At 43.1% G+C, this 23,081-nt stretch overlaps 1 protein-coding gene across 1 annotated transcript in view; it reads left to right on the top strand.

Moving 5' to 3' along the window:
- The window catches only part of LOC109510121 (VPS10 domain-containing receptor SorCS3-like), a 56,314-nt gene that overhangs the window by 3,214 nt on the left and 30,019 nt on the right, over nt 1–23,081 (top strand). The window contains exons 2-7 of the mRNA XM_019860230.1: nt 15,819–15,886; nt 19,616–19,715; nt 20,523–20,681; nt 20,805–20,878; nt 21,932–21,996; nt 22,890–23,008. Of these exons, the coding sequence (XP_019715789.1) occupies nt 15,819–15,886; nt 19,616–19,715; nt 20,523–20,681; nt 20,805–20,878; nt 21,932–21,996; nt 22,890–23,008 (585 nt within the window). The remainder of the gene's footprint in view (nt 1–15,818; nt 15,887–19,615; nt 19,716–20,522; nt 20,682–20,804; nt 20,879–21,931; nt 21,997–22,889; nt 23,009–23,081) is intronic.

Raw genomic sequence — 23,081 nt, 5'->3', positions numbered from 1 at the left:
ACACTCAATGTAGTCACATGTTGCCCATTCCCGGGATAAATCATTGTTGGCCATCCCTTTTGTGTGTGTGTCTGCTGACAACATGGTCTTGAGATTTATATCATGACGTGTGCTCCTGTGCGCCATTAGTTGTGTCAAAAATAAATAAAAGGCGCCACTTGGCTGCAGATGTCTTGCTGCACAAATCAATATTTCAATCATCTGCCTCGCGCCGATGCTCAGGAGCTATGATATGACCGCGTGGATTTTTTTTTTTTTTTTTAAGCACATCAGCGCATGTGGCTCTTGAGGGACCTTGCTGACCCTCCTCATCGAACCCCCTCCAGGCCTACACTTCACACCGGGTGAGGGTCAGGTGATCAACATGTCATTGGCATGTGAGTAAATTGCTGGTCCCGATGGGACTTGGCTGCCGTTCCGCCTGGAAAGACAGCCGAGCAAAGTGAGAACGCAGTGATGCAGATAAGAAGCGAGCCTTATTGATAGCCCTGCCCTCTCCCTTGCTTTTGTTGCCGCAATTATACTTTTATGTTGCACGAAAGAACGTCCACATATCTTTGAGACGGAGGGTCTTTATTTGCCGCATGCAGCGAAATGTCTCGTTTTGTCCAAAGGTGACGTGAGTCAAAGCAATCTGTCAGCTCTGACGTACCCCTTGCCTCGAATCTCCCGGGAGTCCAGATGAGATGTTTTCAGGTGGCGGCGACATGAGCATACCAAATCAGAGTGAGGCCGTTTTTTGTTGCATATACCGGTAATCACATTCCTATGAACAGACAATAAAAGAAGGTGTGGAAATGGCAACGTACTGGAGGACACGTGTGTTTAAAGCCGCTTCGTTAGACAGTCGGCCCATTCCATTTAACACGGCAAACCGGATTGCATGGTGACTCTTTGATCCGTAAAAATCAAATGGAAGGCGCTCCCAATTCACACCAGGCGTTGATGAGGAGTGCATTGAAACGCCAATGTGTTCAGTCTGGTTTTTCTTCTCGATGGACAGCAACTGTATTTCTTTGCTATTAATTCAGTCGTTGCACACTTTTACACGGCCTTGACCTCAACCCAAATTGCTTAAAAATAAATAAATAAAGGGAACACTTGGACTTGCATTGTGCTGTTTTAATGTTCCCTTCAATTTTTTTTTTTTTTTGAGTAGTATATTTTGGGTCCTGAATAGTTGATAGAAATCAGTGAGGAGTGCTTTTAATATTTCAACATTCCACTCCCGTGGCATCCTGTGTTAGAAAATTGCCTTTGTGATTGTCATCATCACGGGGGTGTACCTCAGTATCTCACTTCATATCCGACAACGTGAGCTACACCTGCACAAGCTAATGAGATCCGACACAAGAGCTGAAAATAAAGAGCCTTTCTTCTTTCATAGTGAGCAATGCTCAGTTTGTAGACGTGTAAGAGAAGCACTCATTTAACAAAATGCAGCAGGCATGTGACACAACGCATTTCACAACCAGTGGCAGTTGGACAGATATAATTAGTCCGGATTCCTCAAGGAAACTGCTGCAAGCTGTTTCCTGCCACTCTCAGCTGACGTTTACTCTCAATTTAAACTTAAAACAAAGAGAATTATGTATTTAAAACAACCATAAAGCTAAATGCTAACACACAATGGGGAAACTCCATAGACAAGCAGGCTAACAATTAGCATCTGTGTAACAGCGTCGTTACGAGAGCGGTGTGCGAATCGGCCCCAAAATACGAACGCCGAATCAGAGTTTGAGAGGTTGAGAGGTTTTTGGTTTGAATCTCAGGACTCTAAATGGTTCCGTAATGAAAAAAAAGGAAGGCTGCAGCCAGGATTCAAACCCAGATCCTCACAGCTGGGAGGCAGACATGCTAACCACGAATCCACCATGTGCTCGCATGGTAAAAATAAGAACGAAAAATGATTATCAGCGCTTTATTGTCTGATCCCAGAGAAGTATATTTGACTTTCGAATGGTTCTCACCGATTCAGGAGCTGAGGGTCATTCACGAGTCTCATCACATGTTAGACATTAAAAAAAATGATTGCTATAAAGATCCATTTAACTGCTGTGGGCTGTGATGGTTCCCCACAGGTTTGTCATCACAGGTGACACCGCTGACATTACACGCGGCCATTCGGCACATTATCATCACAGGTATTGATTGTCGACGGATTAAGTTCCTAACCTTGCTGAATATTGAAGTCAGCAGCCTAATGGGAATGAAAAGCACCAAAGTGATGTCATAATAAAAAATACATAAAGAACAGTTTTTGACACGCTTTTTTTGCTTCACTTCAGTGGACATTCTACTGCTCAATCTGGTGTTTCTTGACCACCCTGAGGCAATATAATGCATTCATAGCAAAATACAGTATGCGGAGTCGGTCACATCAGTCATATCAGTCAGTCTTCACAGAGGATAAAGAATATGTGCGTGTAAGTATTGTCATATTTGTTGACGCGTGTTGAGGTACCATTTGTGTTCAAATGTCCGTTGTTTTAATCTTATCTCGTGGTTTGCATTGTTATCTGTGCATTCGACCCTTGCTATTCGCAGCGATAACGGTCAGGTCGGTCGGCCCGTGATTGAAAACATTTTTGGAAACAAAAAAGAGAAACTCATAATAAGCACACAAAGGAAGTTCCGCCCCCAAAAATATCCCATCAAAATATTGGGGGGAGGAAAAAAAAATATATATATATATATATATACATAAAATATTGAAAACACAATTATAAACAGGTGACTCTGTGACTGCCGAAGTTGTGAGTATTCAGAGGGTCGCTGTATTTCTACTTTTTTAAAAATACGAAAAGACTTGAACGCAACATGTAGTTTTAAAATGAATGGATCTTCATTTTAGAATAAATAATGATGAAAAAATTAATTTACTCAGGAATTTAAAATTTACCAAAGGCTAACTGAATAAATGTGCTGTTATTCAATAGCACCTCTTGCCGAACTTATCGAAGACTTAGCCATGCATCGCCCCCTGCTGGCTGGCTGACTACTGGTTGACAAAGCATCTGATTATTTGCAGCAAGGCCCGCGCTTTAGAAGTGTAAAAATCTCCAACAATCATATTCATTAAATCTCAGCTGACAAAATCGTGCGCACGATTACAAATTGATTTAATGTCCATCCGTACTCTCCAGGTGTTTTCCTCCTCCTTTTTTTTTTGTGGTCCTGAGACATTTCAGTGCTTCCTCTGGGCGTCAGCACATCACACATGCTCATTAATCCAGCTCGTCATGGATCCTTGAGGGGCCTAGCTGCCCACTGATGTAATTGTAAACCGCTGATGGAAACAGCGTCCCTGAGTTGGAGGGACGCTGCAGGTGTCCACAGCCAACAAAGCGCCACCAGAGTGGCCACCGTTTTTGTGCGCCTCCTCAGACAAATGGCTGCGGTTTACCTTGAAGATGCTGGCTTCAGGTTTATGTTGACCTTCTCTTGACCCGACGCCCCTCGAGAAATAATTCAAAGAATTACCATTTTATTATGCTCCTCAAAGCGCATTCACTCGAGCTCCTTTTTTTTCATGAATCTTTCGTGCTCGGGGAATGCGTGCATGCATCACGTCAGCGTCGTCTGCACTCAGACTGTAGTTTTTAGCCCAAAGTGCATATCAGGGTCTACCTTCAATTTGATGCTCACTGCTTGATTTGCTTCCGCCTCTGTGCGCACGCACCCGCCCACAACTTCCACGCTTATGCTTCAATTAATTAATCAAAGCCACAAAAGTGGGAGTGGGAGCCTATTTGACAGGTTTGCATGTGATTAATTAGTTTAATAACGATTTAGCGGGTGGTCGGTGGTAACTCTGTGATTAGGTTGTGAAAACAAATTTATGCGTTATTTTGATTGGGGAAACTTGTGAGTTTGAAAGTCACATCCGGAGATGACTTCATTAACGCTTGATGAGGGCTTCGATGCCACGCTGGCTTTACACTTGGGGGGGGGGGGCGGGGGGGACATTCCACTTTAATGACGGTAGTGAATTTTGGGGGACTTTATGACCCATGTACATTTCAATGGACGCATACAAATAGCAACACTCTTTGTTAGGAGGGGCTCCAACCGCAAAAAAAAACCCCAAAAACTATCTTTAAAAAAAATAATTTTACTCCTCCCACATGCTTTAAACACCTCTAAACTTATTAAAACACACTTTCGAAAGTTCATGCCTGCTTTTGTGACCACTTTACTGAAAAGTGACACCTAAAACAAGAGAATGCAGCAGGGTATATTTAAACAGCAAAATATTCAACCAAAACATGTCATAACAAAAGTCCACTAGCTCAATGCTAACATCAAATGTGTGACACAATAGACGGGTCATTGTGGATTAGCATGAATGGTACGGTAATAATAATAATCCTTCAAAAAACCTCTACAACACACGAGCAGCAACACATACAAACATCTGACGACAAAACTCATAGGAGTATGTTCTCTCTCTGCTGTGGGAACAACGAATATTACTGGAGATTAGTTAGGGACCTTCTCTGCCTCCTGGCATCTGAATCACACTGCATCCTTTCCGGTTGACCTGACTGCTGCCTGGCATGTTGTGGCACACTGAAAGTGCGCAACTTTAAATTCAGACCTGACTGTACCGTGGACCCTGGCATACTTGCGGGTTGGCACCTGTGAATTCATCTATTCACATTTTTTTTCTTTTTTCCAAAGTTATTTCTAATATTTTTTTGTATTATTTTGTTTTTGTGTTTTTTTTTTTTTTTTTTTGAGGGGGAAAGGGGGCTCACTCCTGTTTTTCATCAAAAACGGCTTATGGAGGTGTACCCCTGTTTTTTTCAAACATTTTTTGGGAGGGGTTTAAAATTATTATTTGTTTTCCATTGTATTTACAACTGTCCACTTTACACTGAAAAGCCATTAAAAAAAAAATGCAATATGCACGAACGACTCACCGCAATATTAAGGGGGAACCGTATAACCCAAAAATGATACAGCATTATGTTGGTTTGATTGAAATGAGGCTTACCTCCGGTGGCCAAAATCTGCAATTATTTTTCCTTTTGAATGAGTGCCATGCCTCTCTAATGCAGCATATTTAGCCCCTATTTAACTGGCCACGGATTTGCTCAGATCTTTTTTTTTCATGTGTTTTGTTTTTGTTTTTGTTTTTTTCGGCAAACATGTTTGTGAATACATCACAAATTTTTGTATTTCAATGACACCAAGCTCACATGGACGGAGTACTATATATGCGAGCATTTCTAAAAAGCCCCGATTCTGATCTGAGGATATTCCCATTCAGATTTGACGCAAATCTGAGTTTTGCCATTTTAGAGCCAAAAAAAAAAAAAATCAGTTTTGCATCATTGCATCATTAACACTTGCAGTGTTAATTCAGCCCAAGTGACTGTCAGTGTGTGATTTGCATCTGCCGTAATGTTTAAAGGTGGCTTGCCGCTCTGGTACACTCAAGTTTGACAGATAGATCAAAAATAACACTTTTCTGTGATTTTTTTTTTTTTTTTAAACATGTGCAACAACAGGGCGACCTAATGTGCCACATAAGGCTGCGGCGAAATCAACGATGATGATGATGGAGAGCTTCCAAACACACAGTGACACATAAACAAACACAAAAGTTCACTCAATAGCTTTTCTTGGCGCAAATCTTTTAAAATGACAGGCTGCTTTTGCTTCGAAAAGCAAAAAAGTTCGAGCCCAAACGAGCGTTCCGAAAAGACGGAATGAATATGGATCCAAGGTTATTGAGACATGGTGACAAATTGTAAATCAAAACCTTTGTTGGCGAACAACATGACAGACGCATTAGCCTGATGAACGATTATTGGGGTAAATGCCAGCCTTCATCAAAGCGGGATGCGACACGAATAAGCCTTATTTAAATACCGCAACATATCAAACTGTATTGAACTTCACGCATCATTAAAAGTTCTGGTGTGCAGTGAAACCACCAAAGATCAACAGAGTCCAACTCGTTCTCAATTCAATGTCATTTCATCACGATCTTGTAAAAGGCAATTAATGTGTTATGAATTCAAACTGTCGCACTCTTAAAACATTGATTTAACAATATTTTGGGAACATTTTAGCAGTCCTGTGTGGGCTAATTAGCTGTTGTACAATTACGTTTCATTATGAAATTAAAAAAAAAAAAAGTACTCTGCCTTTTGAAGGCTCCTGACATGAATGTGGAGTATTATTTGTGCCACACAATCTTGAGGTTTTCTACAAAGTGCTTCTCTGGTCATTTTCATGCTAGTAGCTACATGCTATTTAGGTTAGCATCTGTTGTGAAAAGTCCTTATTGCATGGAAATTGGTATTTCATTCAGCAAAGTGCTTCTCTGGTCATTTTCAGGCTAGTAACTAGCCATAATGCTAAAAGCTAAATGCTATTTACGTTAGCATCTGTTGTGAAAAATCCTTATTGCATGGAAATTGTGAGTGAATTCAGTTGCTCTCCCTAGTTCCTGTTTTGTGGTTTTCAAGTTATCAAGTAGTCGTTATCAAGTGCTTACGTTTGAGTACTCGCCAATCCTGATTCATGAAACTTGAACATGCCTTCGTATCAAAACAGCAACTTTTACTGGACAAGTTTCACTTGAATAAATCACTTTTTAGAATAACGGTGTCGAACAGTCTTGCCGCACGCATTGTGGTGACATCACACAACTACGACGGTCCAGCATTCAGGTTTCCGTTTGACTTCAGAGCCAAATTCTGACAGATCACTTTGGTTCGACGCCAAATTTGTTCCACTGCGTGTCATGAAATAATAAAACGTCGGATCGTACATCTGTACAATATTAATACTCGAACCGGGTGTTTCCGTGTCAAGTGCACTTTCCATTGATTTGTTATTCCTGAAAGTGTCTGTTTTGTCGGCTCGCCACGTTCATGCCCGATGATTTGTGCAATTATGATTGGTGTGCACCACTATAAAGGTTATTATGTTTCTTTAATCCATCCGCCAGGGAGATTAGTTTATCATCCATCTTTTTATTTGTGGCTTCCTCTCACTCTTATTTATTTATTATTATTTTTAACATATTTTAAAATAAATCAACCTGGCCTTTTAATGAGTCGCCGTTCTACTGTATTATGCTCCTATTAAATTTGGATGAGAACCCACACACACTTGACTGATGAAATGCATCCCGGATGATACGATTCGATTTGCATGAAATGTTAAACTGATATGTAAAAAGACTTTGACTCACAAATTGGGGTCTGCTGATTAAAGTATGCTTGTAGTCTTCAAAATGAGACAAAAATTGACTTTTTTTTTTTTCCACGCTCAAATGTCATTTGATAATCTCAGGGAAGAAGAAAAAGTTCTTCCCTTGATAATCGGACCCTCAAGAGTCTTGTTTTAGTAGTTTGGCTGCAGACTGATGCAACGGCGTGCTTCTCTGCACTTGTACACATGTAATTAGCCAAATGAAACACAGCGGTGAAAGTAACAAAATAAATTATGAGGGTGGGAGGGGGGGGGGAGAAGTAGGTCAGCGTTTCTCAAAACAATTGCAACCCCATCGCAACCCCCCCTTTGAATTATAAAGTAATGTGACCGCCGCCCTTGTGAACTACTAAAACATTTGCAAGCGCCAAATATGATCTTTAAAAAAAAAAAAAAAACAAAACACCACAATAAATAAACACTGTCTAGCCTAAATGAGATTCCAACTTCACGTTGGTTATCCTTTTTTAGACTCAAGCCAGTTTTCTCATCCAAATAGGCAAGCCAGGGAAAAACGCAAACTAAAGTCAATTTGGCTTCCGCTCAGAGCCACTTCGAAGTCTCTGTGAAAAGTTTTGTCTGTGTTCCATTGAATGGCTCCAAAATGCTAAGCAGTTTGTACCTAGAAATAGAAATAATCCTTTGTAACGCCTCAGTCGGGAAAGGCGCAATAATGAGTCGCTGCGTCATCTCGATTCGGAGACCCAATCGAAACTGCGACCGGGTGTCTTCAGAACATATGGGTCATTCCTTCTCTTAAAGTCCAACTGCTAGTGTCAACAATAATTTTTTTACGCTGATTTCCAAAAAATGTCTTTTCGTTGTTTCTAACGTGTCCGATTTTTGACATAGTTTCATTTTATGGTTTTCAAGTATGACCTACAAAAGCTGACGCGGTGCTGATTTTACCGCGCGTTAAAATTTATAGCTATGACGGTTCCGAAAAATAATTCCACCTGTCGCCTAACCTAACCCTTAATTCATAAATATGAGTAAATCTCTTGATATCGTAGATGCAAAGGCTGTCAGTTGACGGTAATCTGTGTGTCCAGCAACTCAACGCAGCTCTGCTTACCTTGTGGCTTTTATGTAGTGTGTCAGTTGAAAGTGCTTCGGCATCTTCACTCAGCCTCGCCTTCGAGTCTCAGGCGAAACTCAGTGTTTCGGCCATTATGATGTAAATTAGCCGCAATGTTACAAGCGGGTCACCCTATCTATGTGTCATCTTATTTTTTTCTTTTTCGGCGAGACACATTCAAACGATGCCGGTCGAGAAGAAGGCCGATTAGCCTCGCTCGAGTCATTCCCGCTGTTTTCCCAAATAGCTCTGCCTTCTTTGTCAAGTGACATCAAAGGTTTTCGTTTCACGAGTCGAGAGGAGCTCCGGCTTTTGTCCTCTTGAATGGTTTTGCCTTCAAATTTGTTTGCACTTTTTTTTGTTTCGACAAATGTCGTAAAAGCCACTCAAACATTGACGAGCGTCCATTAAACCTGATTCATGGCTCTTCGTCCCGCGGCCTACTTTCGGAGAACGAGGTAGTAGCGTCGCAATCACATTGTTTAATGGCTGCCGGCGTTTTTATTGTCTGTTGTTGTTTTTTTTTTTTTTGCGGCATTGGATTGCCACAATGGAGCTGTATTTGAAGTAAAAGCCCCTCACAGTGGGACCATTTCATTAATTTTACCCCCCCTGCTCCTCAACATAATGGACTGAATTGATTGCCGAAACCTCTCAAGCTCAAAACCCCTGCGCTCAGGAAATCACGGGGATGAGCAAACGCAGCGCGCGGCAGACGACACGTTGTCTCCAGGGACACGTGTGAGGCTTCACTTGATGAAAAAAAGAAAAAACAAAACAAAATAAATCTGCCTCACCCGTGTGTCTTCACCCAGGAAAAGTACAAACAATCAATTTGGTCCAATTAGCCTCCCTTCGATCATGCTATTTTCCTTCAAGGGTGTTTGTTTTGCAGGGGTTGGGGGGCTCGTTCGGAACGGCGTGGTTCGATTCCTCCTGACGTTGGCAGAGCATCTCGAGTTCCTCTGTCAAGGTTTCATGAAATCTATGCAAATGGGTTGAATTTGGAACGTCGCGTGACTTCCTGTGATGTTCTCCATGTGTGGAAAAACGATGTTAATGAGCCAGTTTACTCACGATAGCCGGCGGTTGTCGAAATGACTTAGCGCTCCTCGGCTCCGACGGTACTACTTGAGCAAACAAAAGACGCTCAGAGGCAAAGTGAAAGGTAACGCGACGAGGTGAGCGACGATTCCCTGCCAGCTCGTCGCGTCTGATAATGGACGCAAACGCATTTTGGCTCTGCGGGCATCTGAATTATTTAGATAACGGCAGTTTTTCTTATGATGTATTTTATCCTTAATCGATTCGCTGCTCTCGTCACAGCAGTAATGATGGAGAGTTGATGACTGGCATCAGAATAAGTTAAGTTGGGAGTGTTCCGAGAGTGCTTTTATGACCGAAGGAAATTAGGAAATTCCTGACTTGGTCGACCGGCTGACGCTAACATGGGGTGTGCGCATACCGATAATCGGGCGTCATTTGATTCAATCCCTCCGAGCAAAGTCAGCAAAAGCCTGGTTGTGGGATTTCTTTTCAAGACGGTGAGCAACTATTCTGTGGGGAAATAATCTGGGCCAACGATGGGAAAACAATACAACAATTGTCTTCCGCTAATCAGCAGCTTTGGCTAGACTTCCCTGCCCCCCAGCCACTTCATCCAACTTTTCCGGGGCGAGATCATGGGCGTTCGCTGGCCAGCCGGGAGACATAGCGTGTCCTCGGTCGTCACTGAGGCCTCCTCCCGATGGGACGTACCCAAGGAGACATCCGAACCAAATGCCCGAGCCAGATGGCACCTCCCTGGCTCCTCTCGTTACAGCGCAGCTATAGCTCGACTCCGAGCCCCTCGCTGATGACAAAGCGTCACACCCTCTCTGTAACGGGGAGCCGGGACACCCACCGGAGCAAATTCATTTCAGGCGGCTTGTATCCTGGATCTTGTACTCGATTTTGCTCATGATGTAACTCATGATGGTAGCAGAAGAATGAATCCTGAAATCTACAACGACCCCAAAATCACAACAAAAGACCGGCTCAGTCAATCACCGGGTCTGAATCCAAGAGAGCTTGCGTTTTACCCCCTGAAGGGGAGACTAAAGGGAGAAACAAACAAGAACTGAAAGAGGCTGCAGTAAAGGCCTGGAAAAGGCTTTCAAATGAAGAATGAAACCGTGCGGTGAAGTCAACGGGCTGCTGGCGTGTTGCAGTTAGCGCAAGTAAGGCTTATGCCAGCAGATATTTCACGTTATTCACTTGAAGTCCGTTTTATAATATCTGTTCCAATACTTTTGCTCACTTGAAAAGCGGGCCATTTCGAACAAGAGCCGCTCTGTCTTGAGTTGTTCCAACATATCTGCATTCAAAGCTGGACTTTTGATTTTGTCTCATATTCATCTTGAAAAAAAAGTTTCGAGGGGACTGTATCTATTTGGATCTGATTTTCAAAGAAAACGGCGCCGTTGCGCGCTTTGTTTTCCTCTCCTCCTTGGACGCAGGAACGTACGGCAGCTCAAATTCTTATAGCGGGCAAAAAAAAAAATAAAATAAAAATGTCTTCTTGTGGTTCCTTTGTGGTTTCTAGCTTGCCTGCATCTCGGAGCTGCTGCGATGGCTCGAGACGCACGTTTGGTTCCTGTCATGTTTAATTCAGTCTGGTTTTTACCGCCTTAACTAACCTGAAGTCAGCTGACAAGCGAAGGGGACTTTGGTTTGATTGAAGTTCGCCACGTTTGCCTGTTGACACCTTGAGAGTGACTTGTTAGTCGTCCGTTTTTTTTTTTTTTTTTTTTTTAGAGGAGGCAACAAGCTGATGGTTCCTCCCCGGAGATTCTCGCCTGGAATGTTTATTCTTCGCCGTCATAGTCATATACGGTACGATAGTCCAGCTGATGATTATTCATGAGAATGTAAATGCCGTGAGCATTCGCAGGCGCCACTAAGGGTAAATAAGTCGCGCTTGCGTGTTTTGATAGCAAAGAAGCTTGCATCAGTCATTCATATCAACACAGGTGGAGGTTGGGGGGGGGGGTGCAGGTGGGCGTCCCCTGGAAATTAATTTAGAACCTTGAGTTGTTGCCTCCGGTTCGGTTGGAGAAAAAAAAAATGTGGCATCGCTCGCCATCCTCGGAGAAAAGGGGCAAAGAGCAAGCGCCCTCTCATTTTTTTTTCCTCGACTGGCCAATTAGCAAGAAATGATATTTGAAAGGGGGTCCTTCATGAAGCTTTACTTTGAGGGTGAGTGAGTGAGCAAAAGATTTCATGTCGGAAAGTGCACCAACATTTTATTGATAGCAAGCAGTTTGTACAAAATGAATCATAGCTAAATTGCGGGCCGTGTAGGGAAAAAAAAAAAAAAAGTGGCGTTGAGATGCCTCTCACGTCCTATTGAAAGCACTTTAAAATGTTCTGTTTTGAATCAAAGAAAAAAATGGATTGATGCTGGGTGTTCTTTTTTTTTTTTTTTTTTCCTGTCCCACCGAAAAAAAAGATTTGATTTGGTCCAGCAGTCATTGTGGTGCAGTGCAAGCGCTGCCTCCATGCCGGGATGTTTATGTAAGATCGCTCGGATGAGCGGCGGCGACATGCTTGTTGCCATGGAGGCTTTCAGCCCGCGGGGGTCAAAGTGCACATGACTTTGACAGTCCTTTCATGTTTTTTTTCCCCGTGTGTGTGTGTGTGTGTGTGTGTGTGTGTGTGTGTGTGTGTGTGTGTGTGTGTGTGTGTGTGTGTGTGTGTGGATTCCTCATTGGAATTGTGATGCAAGCGGGAAAAGCTGGCAAAGACAGAGAAAAGAAGCAGACCAGAATAGACGATTTGGATAAACGGATGACTTAAAACCAACTCCTTGGAGGGTGCATGTGAAGCCCATCTGAAGAAATGATTGGTTGACTTTCCCGGGGCGAAAGCTCCCTTTGCGCACATCAATAAAACATAAACATGAATAAATACGCTGCTTTTGCCCTCGCGGCGTTCTTACTTAATTTCACGTTTGCAAGTGAGCAACGAAGACTCATGGAAACGCGATTTTTACCTTGAAGCCTTTGGAATTCTACTGGCAGCCATTTTGGGCTTGTTTCTTCCCCCTTTTTTATTTACATAAAAAGCCAGGCGGCCACACACACACACACACACACACACACACACACACACACACACACACACACACACACACACACACACACACACACACACACACACACACACACACAAAAAAGCACGTAGCATTTTGCCACTAATTCGGCTTCATTTGTCGTGTTATTTTGTCGCACCCGCGATGTGGCCCACTCCCATTTGCATATATATTAGAGGCTCCCTATTGAACGCATCCACGCTTACAGAGGCTATCAATAACAAGTGAAGTGAAGACGTGGGAACAGTCGGCAGCGCATGTACTCTTGATGTATCCACTCAGGGACAAATCACGCAAACAAGTCATCTGCCTCACTAGTCTGTCGGTCTCCGAGGTAGCTCTGTGCTGACCCAATTCGAAGGGGTCGCCTCCTGTTAATGAGCCAGAAGCACAAGCGTGATGGCAGCGGGGAGGGCTGAACGATTTTAGGAAAAGTAATTCAAGCGTGCCTGCGATTGCGATTTAATATTCCCTCTTCCCGTATAGTTTTGAACAAACGCGAGCCATAAATTAATCGATTACTGTAATCCGATTTATGACACACAAAGGTTTTGCTTTTAAGAGTAGGCTTAGGCAAAAATAAAGGCAAATGAACCATGACTCAATTTGAAAGACGGGCGATTTATCTCCTTCAAATTAAGAGTTGGGGACTTTCGCAAGGCTGACTTGTGCTATGGGTGGTGGCGATGACAACTTCACAAAATTCAACTAAACAAGTGAGTTATCGACGAAATTCGGAAAATTCATGTTGCTAGAAATATGCAAACAAATGTATAGCATCTATTTATGTTTCATAGGCCGCACTTCTGAACTCATATGGACACTATGTAAAAAAAAAAAAAAAAAAAGATACATATATTAAACATTTTAATAGATTTTTTTTGTGGGGTGTATGGATTTTTTTCCCCCAGTAATTAAAAAATATTTTTTTTATTTTGGGGGGAGGGGTGACTCTCAGGGGTGGGGGGGGGGCAACTCCAGGCGCTCATGTTTATTGGCAATTTATCTGCGCCTTTACAATACTATGTTATTGGTTGCCATTTTTTTTCCTTAATATTTTTGGCCAAATTGCAACCTTTTAATTTTTGGGGGAAAAAAATGGTTCGGATAAGCAACTTTTACTTTCTTCAAGGCAACTTTCGATGGAATCCCCGTAATCCAAAGCAATGAACTTTACCGTAAACCCCGTCAATGAATTTGTTGGCATCCTTTTGCCGCTCCCGGATCAAATCGGTTCCGCGTTAACTTCAGCTGGCCGCGGCGAGGAGACAAACGATCAACAGAGCTTTCCTCCTTGTATCGCTTTTCTCAAAGTGAGCATTTAGGCCTGACATCACAACCGTTTAACCAAATCTTTTACACCAAATTGATTCCGACTCGAGCCCTCGGACCTGGCAGACACGAAGCATTTAGTTATGCTAATGCTTATCTGTCTTTGTGATTGGTTAATTAACCCGTAATGTGGCTCGTCCTGGCCGAGCGCACGGGCTGTGTTTGAAGGCTGCGTGGCGGGTCAATTGGGTTTTCGACGTCTTCAAAGACGTCTTAAAGACACGTCTTTTGTTCCGCCAAATGTGCCGCTGCTTTTTCTTTTTTTTTTTTTCCAGCTTTAATCAGTCGTTCGGCAGGTCCCGCAAGGTTAATGTGTTTAAACTAACTGTAATTGAGCTTGTGACCCATCTTCCAGGCTTTATGAAATTTAGTACGGATATGCCATGTTTCTCCTCCTCGATTGTTATTCCAACTCCCTCCTTCCCTCCAGCCTCTTTGTTCACCCCCCGTCCCACACACACGCACCCACCCCCAACCCTCACGGCCTCCACTACTTCCTAAGCTGAGTTATGATCATCCCCATGGGGCGGTCTTTTATAATACCATTGGAGTGACAATAATGTGTTTGCAAACCATTTCACTTGGCCCTCTGTGCATTGGCAGCCCTTTTATGGGCCACAATTCCGGCTCCCTAGAAACGCATTGTCCAGAGAACATGGACACGCTGGACGGCTTCCAATTAGCCAAATGCATTCCGTTCGGCTAACAGACAAAAGTGTGTGAGAAAGCAGCGCGGAGCCATTTTCAGTGTTCACTGAGCAATTACGTTTTGTGCAGACTTTTTCCTGCTGTCATTCCAAATGAGGGACACACACACACACACACACGCACACACAGACACAAACGTCTGGCAGAGATTCTGCGAAGGTGCCAGCAAGCTGACGTTGAGTCACAACATGAGCGTGCCTTGTCATTGGGATCCACTTGGAAATGACACTCATTAGGAACGGCGTGTGGCAGACTTGTAGATTTAGCTGGCATAGGTAGCGCTATTACCTTAATACTAAAAAAAAAAATGTTTTTAATATTTAAGTTAAAAAAATTTTAATTTAAACTAACTTCAAAAAGTCTTTTTTTTTTTTTTTTTTTTTTTTGTATTTCGTCAAATGACACCAGCTTCAACCACTCTTCCATTGAAGTGATGAAGAAGGAGACCTGCCCTCACCAATGCATTTGAGGCCCGTTGTTGATCGAGATAAGCAGCCAAGCACACATCTACAAAATGAAAACACTCGCAAGGATCATGAAGCAAACGCTAACACGCAGACTAACCGAGTGGTAAACTGATTCCGGGCTTCCTAGTGTCACTTGTTCGACACACATGCACTAAGTAAACTGATTCCGGGCTTCCTAGTGTCACTTGTTCCGACACAAATACACTACTGTGCTACTATGTGGCTGCGACTTTTGGCTTTACAGAACATTGAACATAAAATAACGATACAACGGCAGAACACGTAACATAAATCATCGACAGTAATGCCATCGTAACAACTATTCCCTCATGCACTGTGTTTCTGAGAAGCAGTTATGAATGAAAGAGGAGAGAATCAAAGTCTCCTTCCACCAGTGGTTCAGAGACGTCTTCCTTTGTTCCAGCTGCAGCTGTTGTGAAGGCGCCATCCAAATAAAGATGCTTTGTATTGTCTTCAAAACACTTCATGGAAAACAGTTTATTTCTTGACATACAGTCACTTTTAGTGTGTTTCATCGTGTTTTTATATTTACATTTTACATACTTTCCTAAAACAGGGAAGAGATTGTGATATTCTGATGTCTGGAACGGATTAATGGCATTTGAATTCATTTCAATGGAAGGAATTGTTTTCATGTAAGAGTAATAAGAATGACCTAGAAATTGCCAATTTGAACCAAACTGGCGGATTTCTTGATTTTTTTCCCCAGGCAGCTCCTTGAAATATTTTTGTGGGTTTAAATCACATGCTTACCAAATGTCGTTTTGCCCGACTAATAAAAACATGTAAGTGAAACACACTCAGACTTCCCTCCTACCTAATGAAAAATGATGCTCTCACGTTGCAGGTGATCCTCATCCTGACGAAGCTGTACGACTTCAACCTGGGCGCCGTTACCGAAAGCTCTCTGTGGAGGTACGTTGCTTTGAATCACATCGATGCACAGTGAGGCGACTGGCGCGCCGCCACCTCTAATTCGATAAACATGCAAAAGCACCACTAAGGAAAATATATTCATAGTTGGCTTCGCCATCCAGCGTGACTTATAGCGCACGCGCGCTCTCTCGCCAGAGGATAAAAAAATGAAGATACATTGGAAGCCCATATGACGTATGTTTTAATAAAGCACCCACTGTGACGCCGAACTATTCTCGGCGGTGTGCGGTCGATTTTTCAGGTATCTTTACATGACTTTTTACTTTTTCTCCTTTCATTTTGGTTCCTATTTTGTCATACTAGGCGTGTTACTTTTTTCAAGGAAGGTAAAGTCAACCGCGGTGATCTTGACTGATTGAGGTCTTGGGGTCTCACTGTCGAAGGCGCGGGGGGGGCGTTTGCGCTGTTGTGGGGGGAACACAGACAGCGTTTTTCCCAGACAATGGGAAAAAAACAAATTCAGTACAGAAGAGGTCCACATTCGAAATGGCCGAAGCATAAACCGACTCCCTGAAGTCTACGCAGGAGATTGGAGCTTACAAAGTACGTCCATAAGGATGATCCACTGGCGCTTGAAGTACAGTTGGCCGCTGTGAAGTGGACACTTGGAGACCACCGTATAAAATACAATAACATCCAAATTATACAAAAATAACATGTCAATACAAAATTAAATATTTGATGTAAACAACAATTTATGAATATTTTTAATGGCGAGGTTGGGCCAGTATCTGTAATGGTGGCCCGACAGTGCCATCGTGGCCCAGGGCCATCGAGCCACCATTCATGTCGGACCCTGCCGGAAGTTCTACTTTTTACAGTCTTTTTATTTTACAGAAGTATCAGTACTTCTGTAAAACACAGAGTGCCACCTCCGCCTATTTTCGACAAAGAAAACGCCGTAAGACCCGAGCTCTCATAGACACTTGGTCCGCTCTGCAGTTGAGTCAATAAACTACTTGAAGTATCGTGAGCTGTCAGGAGTCGTAAGCATCCAAAAAAAAAGGGGGGTGCGCGTAGAGACCGAGAAGTAGCAGATGGATGGCAGCAGAATTTTTGTCCATTTGCACATTCACTTTGCTGGCGGGACTGACAAAAAAAAAAATGTCTGCTCAACAGTGTGACCGCCTTGTCTTCTGCTACCAGCACCCCTCACACGTCTCAACACAAAAGAAAAAAATTCTTTTCAGTCATGCAAGCGCAACACTGCTGGTGTTCAATGACAGTTCAATTATAAAATGAGTTGCTCTAAACACCAAGGTTTTGGATTGTGAATAGAAAATGGTGGAAAAACAAATCACAACAACCAAAAAAAAAAAAACATGTCTCAATATTCGGGCAAACAAAAGCCAGCAAACGATTTTATTTTATCTGGAAGTCATGCACTCACCGGCCACATCATTAGGTACACCCACACAAGCAAAGATGATGATAGTGAGGATTCATTCATTACAATGCAAATGGTGTGGAATTTAATCCTGTTGTCACTCTCGTTGGGGGGGGGTGTTAGTGTCGTGTGTTACGAGTGTGCTCATTTAGCATTTTTCTGCTTGACTTTTTGGCTTTTTCAATAAAAGGCTGCAAGTAGCAACTCTTGCTCACCTTTCTTCCACTTTACTATACAGACTAGAGTATTCCTGTGTTGGATTGGTGCCTTTAAGGGGCGTGGCCTAGTGAGTGACATCAGGGTTTGGAGTCGGATTGGCTGATTGTAAGCATCTCCATGCGGGTGGTAACTTAGTTCATCCACTGCCATGTTTGAATTCATCAACCGAAGCACAACTATTCGGTGCAATTGACGTTTGTGATGTGAGCCATTTGCAGTGGGTCGGCGTGGAGGAGGTCCTGGCGTACGTTGTCTGTGAATATCAAGTTTCGAAACAACTGTAATGACAAACAGGTCTGTGGATGGTGGCCTTGGAGCGCTTCAGCACAGCTTTTGAGTCGCAGATAAAGATTGGGGGTGAATCTCGACTCGATTATAAGGGAGAGAAATGCCAACGTGTTGGAAGCCGGGCAAGTTCAGGGACCTCACATTTGAAGAGAGTATGTACAGGATGTTTCAAAAGTGGATGTCACTATACAAAAAGTCATCTAAGGAACTGGCAAGGGTAACCAGTTTTCCTTGAGACATCTTTTAAGTCTATTCTTACATTACAGTTAGGTTTTATTTTTTTGCGTAGATGGCAAATTGATCTGGTGGACCAAAATGGTCTTACATCACAAACCGAATGGGCGCCATCTTGTTCACACGCGGACTCAATTCGGCCTGGCTTTTGCCGTCCCAAGAGTTTCCTTCTGAAGCCACCCCTTGTCAGAAGTAATTGAATCACCACTATTGTGCGGTATCGCAATTACACCGAAGTGCACATTTTGGTGCGCGCGCCTGTCAGGCTCATAAATAAGAATTCATTTCATCAAGGATCATACCAGAGAACTAAATCCAGCCTTCTAATATGCCCCACCCCCCACCCTCCCCGCGCCCCCGCTTTCACTCCTCGCCTTCTCACAATCTGAAGAGAACTCATTTCACTGTGAAACACATCAGTCCGTAGAGTTTCAAATGAATATCGGTTTCACCAGAGGCGCCGCAAAGATTTACGCTCGACTTGACGCCTTTTTGAATACCTCGTCGAGAGTAGAGGAAGTCTTCCATCAAAGAGGGGTCTGGGTCACAACGCCGTACCCCTAAGAAAATTACTGCGCGCCTCAGGCGCTTAGTGCAGGTATTAAAAAACACACACACACACACACATAGATGTTATGAAAAAGAAGTGAGCATGCGTCGATTTCTGTGAGAAGAACGTAAATGATTGATGGCCACAATAGCTGGCAGCCAGTCGCCGGCGATATCCGTGATGTTTGGATCGATGTGGCGACTCGCACCAGTCCTCCTGTGTTTTTCAAACGACTGCTTCTTTTCTGCGAAATCAACTTTGCCGTGCAATAACCTCGCAGATTTTTTGCCCAGCCGTTCCGATGTGGCAGCTGAAAGCAGCACTTAGGCTGCACAAATGTGTTTAGGGGATAAGTCTTTGAAAACAATGTCAACAGCAAATGGGACACTTCAGATTCATGCGCGGGCAACGATAGCAGACATTGCTCGGATATCTATCCAATTATGTAGTGAAATTATATTTGCGGGCGCTCAGGTAGAACGGATGGTGCGGATTCATGGGGGGAGGCGGGGCGGGCATTTATGAGGATTGGGATGACAAGCGCATTTACCCTTGTCATGGACGCGTGCACATGGAAGGGACATGGAGAAGTGACAGCAGCATGTGACTGAACGAAGCCCGAGAGATAATTTGTCAGGTTTCGCATGCAATACTTTCATTATGTCACCAACGGAATGCAAGAAATCTAATTTCAGGCTGTTTAATGCCACTCGCATTTGAAGTTTAGCATCAAGTTACATACAAAACAAAGAAAATGACGAAAACAACCTCATAGGTTGGCCTTCAGAAAGTCCATTTAGCTTCATGCTGACAAACAATGCAAAAAACGCCAGAGACAGGCTAACATTTAGCATCAGTGTCATGATGTGATGTTTCAAGTCGCCAAAATTTAAAGACAAGGGGTGGCGCAACACATGTAGACAGACAATACGACAATGCGTTTACATTCTGCAGGCTTTTTTGTTGTTGTTTATGTACCCCCAGCGTGTGTGTGTGTGTGTGTGTGTGTGTGTGTGTTTATTTAATGCAGGTCCAGCGACTATGGGAGCACCTACACGAAGCTCAACGACAAAGTGGGCTCGAGGACCGTGCTGAGTTACCTTTACGTGTGCCCCACCAACAAACAGAAGGTCATCTCGTCCTTTCTTGTTATTTTTATGTATATATTTACTGATTTATTTTACAAATGGGTGACTGAGAATGAGAGTGAGCTAACTCAATTTTTTTTTCTAATTTTGTACGAGTTTTATGAGCGCACTAAAACCTCAGGGATTTATAGCGTGGTGATTTGACTGCTACTTCTGGATAGATTTTTTTTTTTTTTTTGCATTGTGGTTCAAAAATTATTAATTATAATAATAGAAAGTATCATTTCATGAATGATCATAAATAGCTTGACTTATTCAAAGTACTGGCACGCTTTTTGTGTTTGTGGCCTTTGTTTTATCGTGTTTTCTGAAAAAATTCAATTCTTGTCAGATTTTTGGGGGGGGGGTTTGTTTTTGTCGTTTTCCGAAAAAGTTCAAAAAAGTCTGAAGCAACTGCGAATAGGCTAACAAAATCATACAAAATAACGGATGCTCGGGTTTGCGAAAATTGGAACTAAACCTGTCTTTAATTAAAAAGTAACTTAAAAATTGATAGCCTAGCTTACTAAAAATCGCATTACGGTAGTTTTCTTGATACCAGTGTCATCCAGGTCATGGTAATCCGCAAAGGTTGAGTCTGGCAACTGAGCTCTTGGTGTTTTTTTTTTCTTCTTTCTTCCTGTTTCGCAAAAATTTTTAAAAAATAAATAAATAAAACAACTTGGGCAATCATGCTACCAGGCTAACAAAATGACTTGAGCGGAGTTAGGCCACTCTTACTTCTCAGCGGCTCAACTGCCGGCAAGACGACTGCGGCTCTGATACGCCGTCCCTCCTCTCTCCTCTCAGATAATGATGCTGAGCGACCCGGAGGTGGAGAGCGCCGTTCTGATCAGCTCGGACGAGGGGGCGAGCTTCGAGAAGCATCCCATTAGCTTCAATGTTCTCAGCCTCCTCTTCCACCCGGCGCAGGAGAACTGGATCCTGGCCTACAGCCACGACGGCAAGGTGGATTTTTAAGCGCAGCGGTGCGAGTGAAATTGCTCGGATTGTCGTGCGGATGCCTTGATTGCGGCGGGGGCTGTTGGCGATCTACCTACCGCTGTTATTACCGTCGCTATTATCTTGCAGCTGTACAGCTCCATGGACTTCGGGAAGAGATGGCAGCTCGTGCACGACAACGTGATGCCGGGTCGATTCTACTGGTACGATCACGCACGCGTGCGCGGACAAACACGTGTAGGTGTATACGACCCACAATGAAGTAAATCTAAAAAAAAAAAAAAAAAAGAGCCTTATCACTACACAAATAATGATTTGTTCTGTTTTCGCCCCAAACTGTGTACTTTTCTTTCTTCCTCAAATGATGACTTTATTTCCTCAAATTGACAGTTTTGTTTGGAAAAATACCTAATTAATCTTGAGAATATGAGGGTTTTTTTGCTCAATATACATATTTATATTTTTTTGGTATCCAACTTCATTCCCGAACTAAATCTTCAAAAACTTTTTGTTGGAAAAAAAGTCAAAAATGCAATTTTTCTCCAGAGGATGAATTTGTGGCTTTGGTAATGAAAATAAAATATTTTCTCATAAAATTTCATTACTTTAATCTAAAAATCTATCATTTATTTCCCTGGAGATAGACAACTTTATTCCGATAAGATTACACATTTCATCATGAAAATACATTTTTTCTTGTAAAATTACACCTTAGATTTCGAAACTAAAAGAAATCGGCAAAGTTTTTTTTTTGTTTTGTTTTTTGGTGCAAAATATAACTTGAAACTAGGATCTATGTAGGCCTCTGTACAGATTAAATGTACATAGCATTTTTTTTCTGGCCCATCGCTTGAGTGCAAACATTTTCTTCAAGATGAAAATTTGCCAGGGTCTATTGATACGAGCCCATTTATTCCCTTTTGTTCCTTTTTTTTTTTTAACACATGCTGCTCAATTGACAGTCGCTCATTTGAGTTGCAATTTACCTCATGCACATGATCGCTACTTCACAGTAATAAGTCACAATTGTCCCTTAAAGAATAGCTCGTGTTTTTGTTGCAGTCGTTTTGAAGCCGTTACATTCTGTGCTTTTGTCACCTGCTGTTTATTCCCCCTCGTTGGTCTCCTGCTTTGGTGAATCGCAACGAAATAGGCGCTCATTTCGCGGTTTGGAAAAAAAAAAAAACAAACATGCTGTTATGGGCTTTGAGATTGCGCAATTACAAGACTCTCCATCTTCTCTTTCTTCCCGCCAGGGCTGTAATGGGCTTGGACAGAGAGTCGGACGCGGTTCACATCGAGACGCGGGTCGCCAAAGGCCGTGAGTGCTGCCCCCCCCCACTCCTTTGCCTTTTATTCAAAGAGCGAGGGCGCGAGCCGCTCCTCCACAGCGCTCTCCCTGAAGTGCAGTAAAGCAGAATAGGTCCAGCTGACAAAAAACTGCGAGGGGCTGGGGAGGGAGTGAGAGAGTTTTAGGGCGTTGATGGATGTTTCTTCTACTTAACGCATCCCCCGCGTGTCGCCCTTTCAAAGCCACATGGCGCTCTAATGCGCAGTCAGTGCAATCGCGAGCTTTGTGTTCATTGGTGGGCGGGCGATGCTCACAAGCCACGTGTGGCTTTAATGTTTGTTGTGTGAGACATCGCGACGTTGTTCACGGTGCTGAGCTTTTAATTAACATCCAGCGCTGAACCCAGACAGCAATCTCGGAAGTATTCACAGTGTTTTACTTCTGTCTCGTTTGCAGATTCGCGAGCTAACAGCCAATCAGATTGATCACTCGTCACCGTCGGCCGACGCCATTTTGCATAATGCCAAGAAATGGCTCATTCATTCAAATCGTATCAAAGAGGCGCAGACAAAACAATCTCTGTTGTTTTTTGAATTCATTATCTGCTTGACAGAATGACATTTTTCTAAATCTTAAATGAGGCGTTAGAGCCGGCGAGCCGAGCCCACCTTGGGCCCTCTCGTAGCTCCGCCCCTGCCGCCCCACCCCCCTCCACGCTGGTCACGCAATTACTTTCCCTGAAGACAAAAAAAAAATTGCAAATGCTATTTATCACTGCCCAAAGGTGTGTACAACTGCATTTTTAAAGATGTGATGAGCTACAAGCGCATTTTCCTTGGCATCTCCAGTGCATACAAGCGCAACTCTGGGCTAAACGTTGGTAATTTACTCCGGATTGATTTCCTTTGCCGTCCCCTTCCCAGGTGCTCAGTACGTGAAGTGCAGAGCCCAGCGGTGCACGGAGGCCAACAGGCAGTACCTCTTCCCGGGACACGTGGACACCAATTCGCTGGTCGTGCAGGATGAATACGTTTTCACTCAGGTCTGCGTAGCGATAAATTACTTTGTCCTTTTTATTGCACTCCGAGGTCATCTTTGCTCCCTCAACCCCCCCC

Source organism: Hippocampus comes, unplaced genomic scaffold (assembly GCF_001891065.2).
Source record: "Hippocampus comes isolate QL1 unplaced genomic scaffold, H_comes_QL1_v1.1 scaffold39, whole genome shotgun sequence".
Classification (NCBI taxonomy): domain Eukaryota; kingdom Metazoa; phylum Chordata; class Actinopteri; order Syngnathiformes; family Syngnathidae; genus Hippocampus; species Hippocampus comes.
Note: the sequence above shows the minus strand (reverse complement) of the source record. Positions and strands in the feature narration are given on the sequence as shown.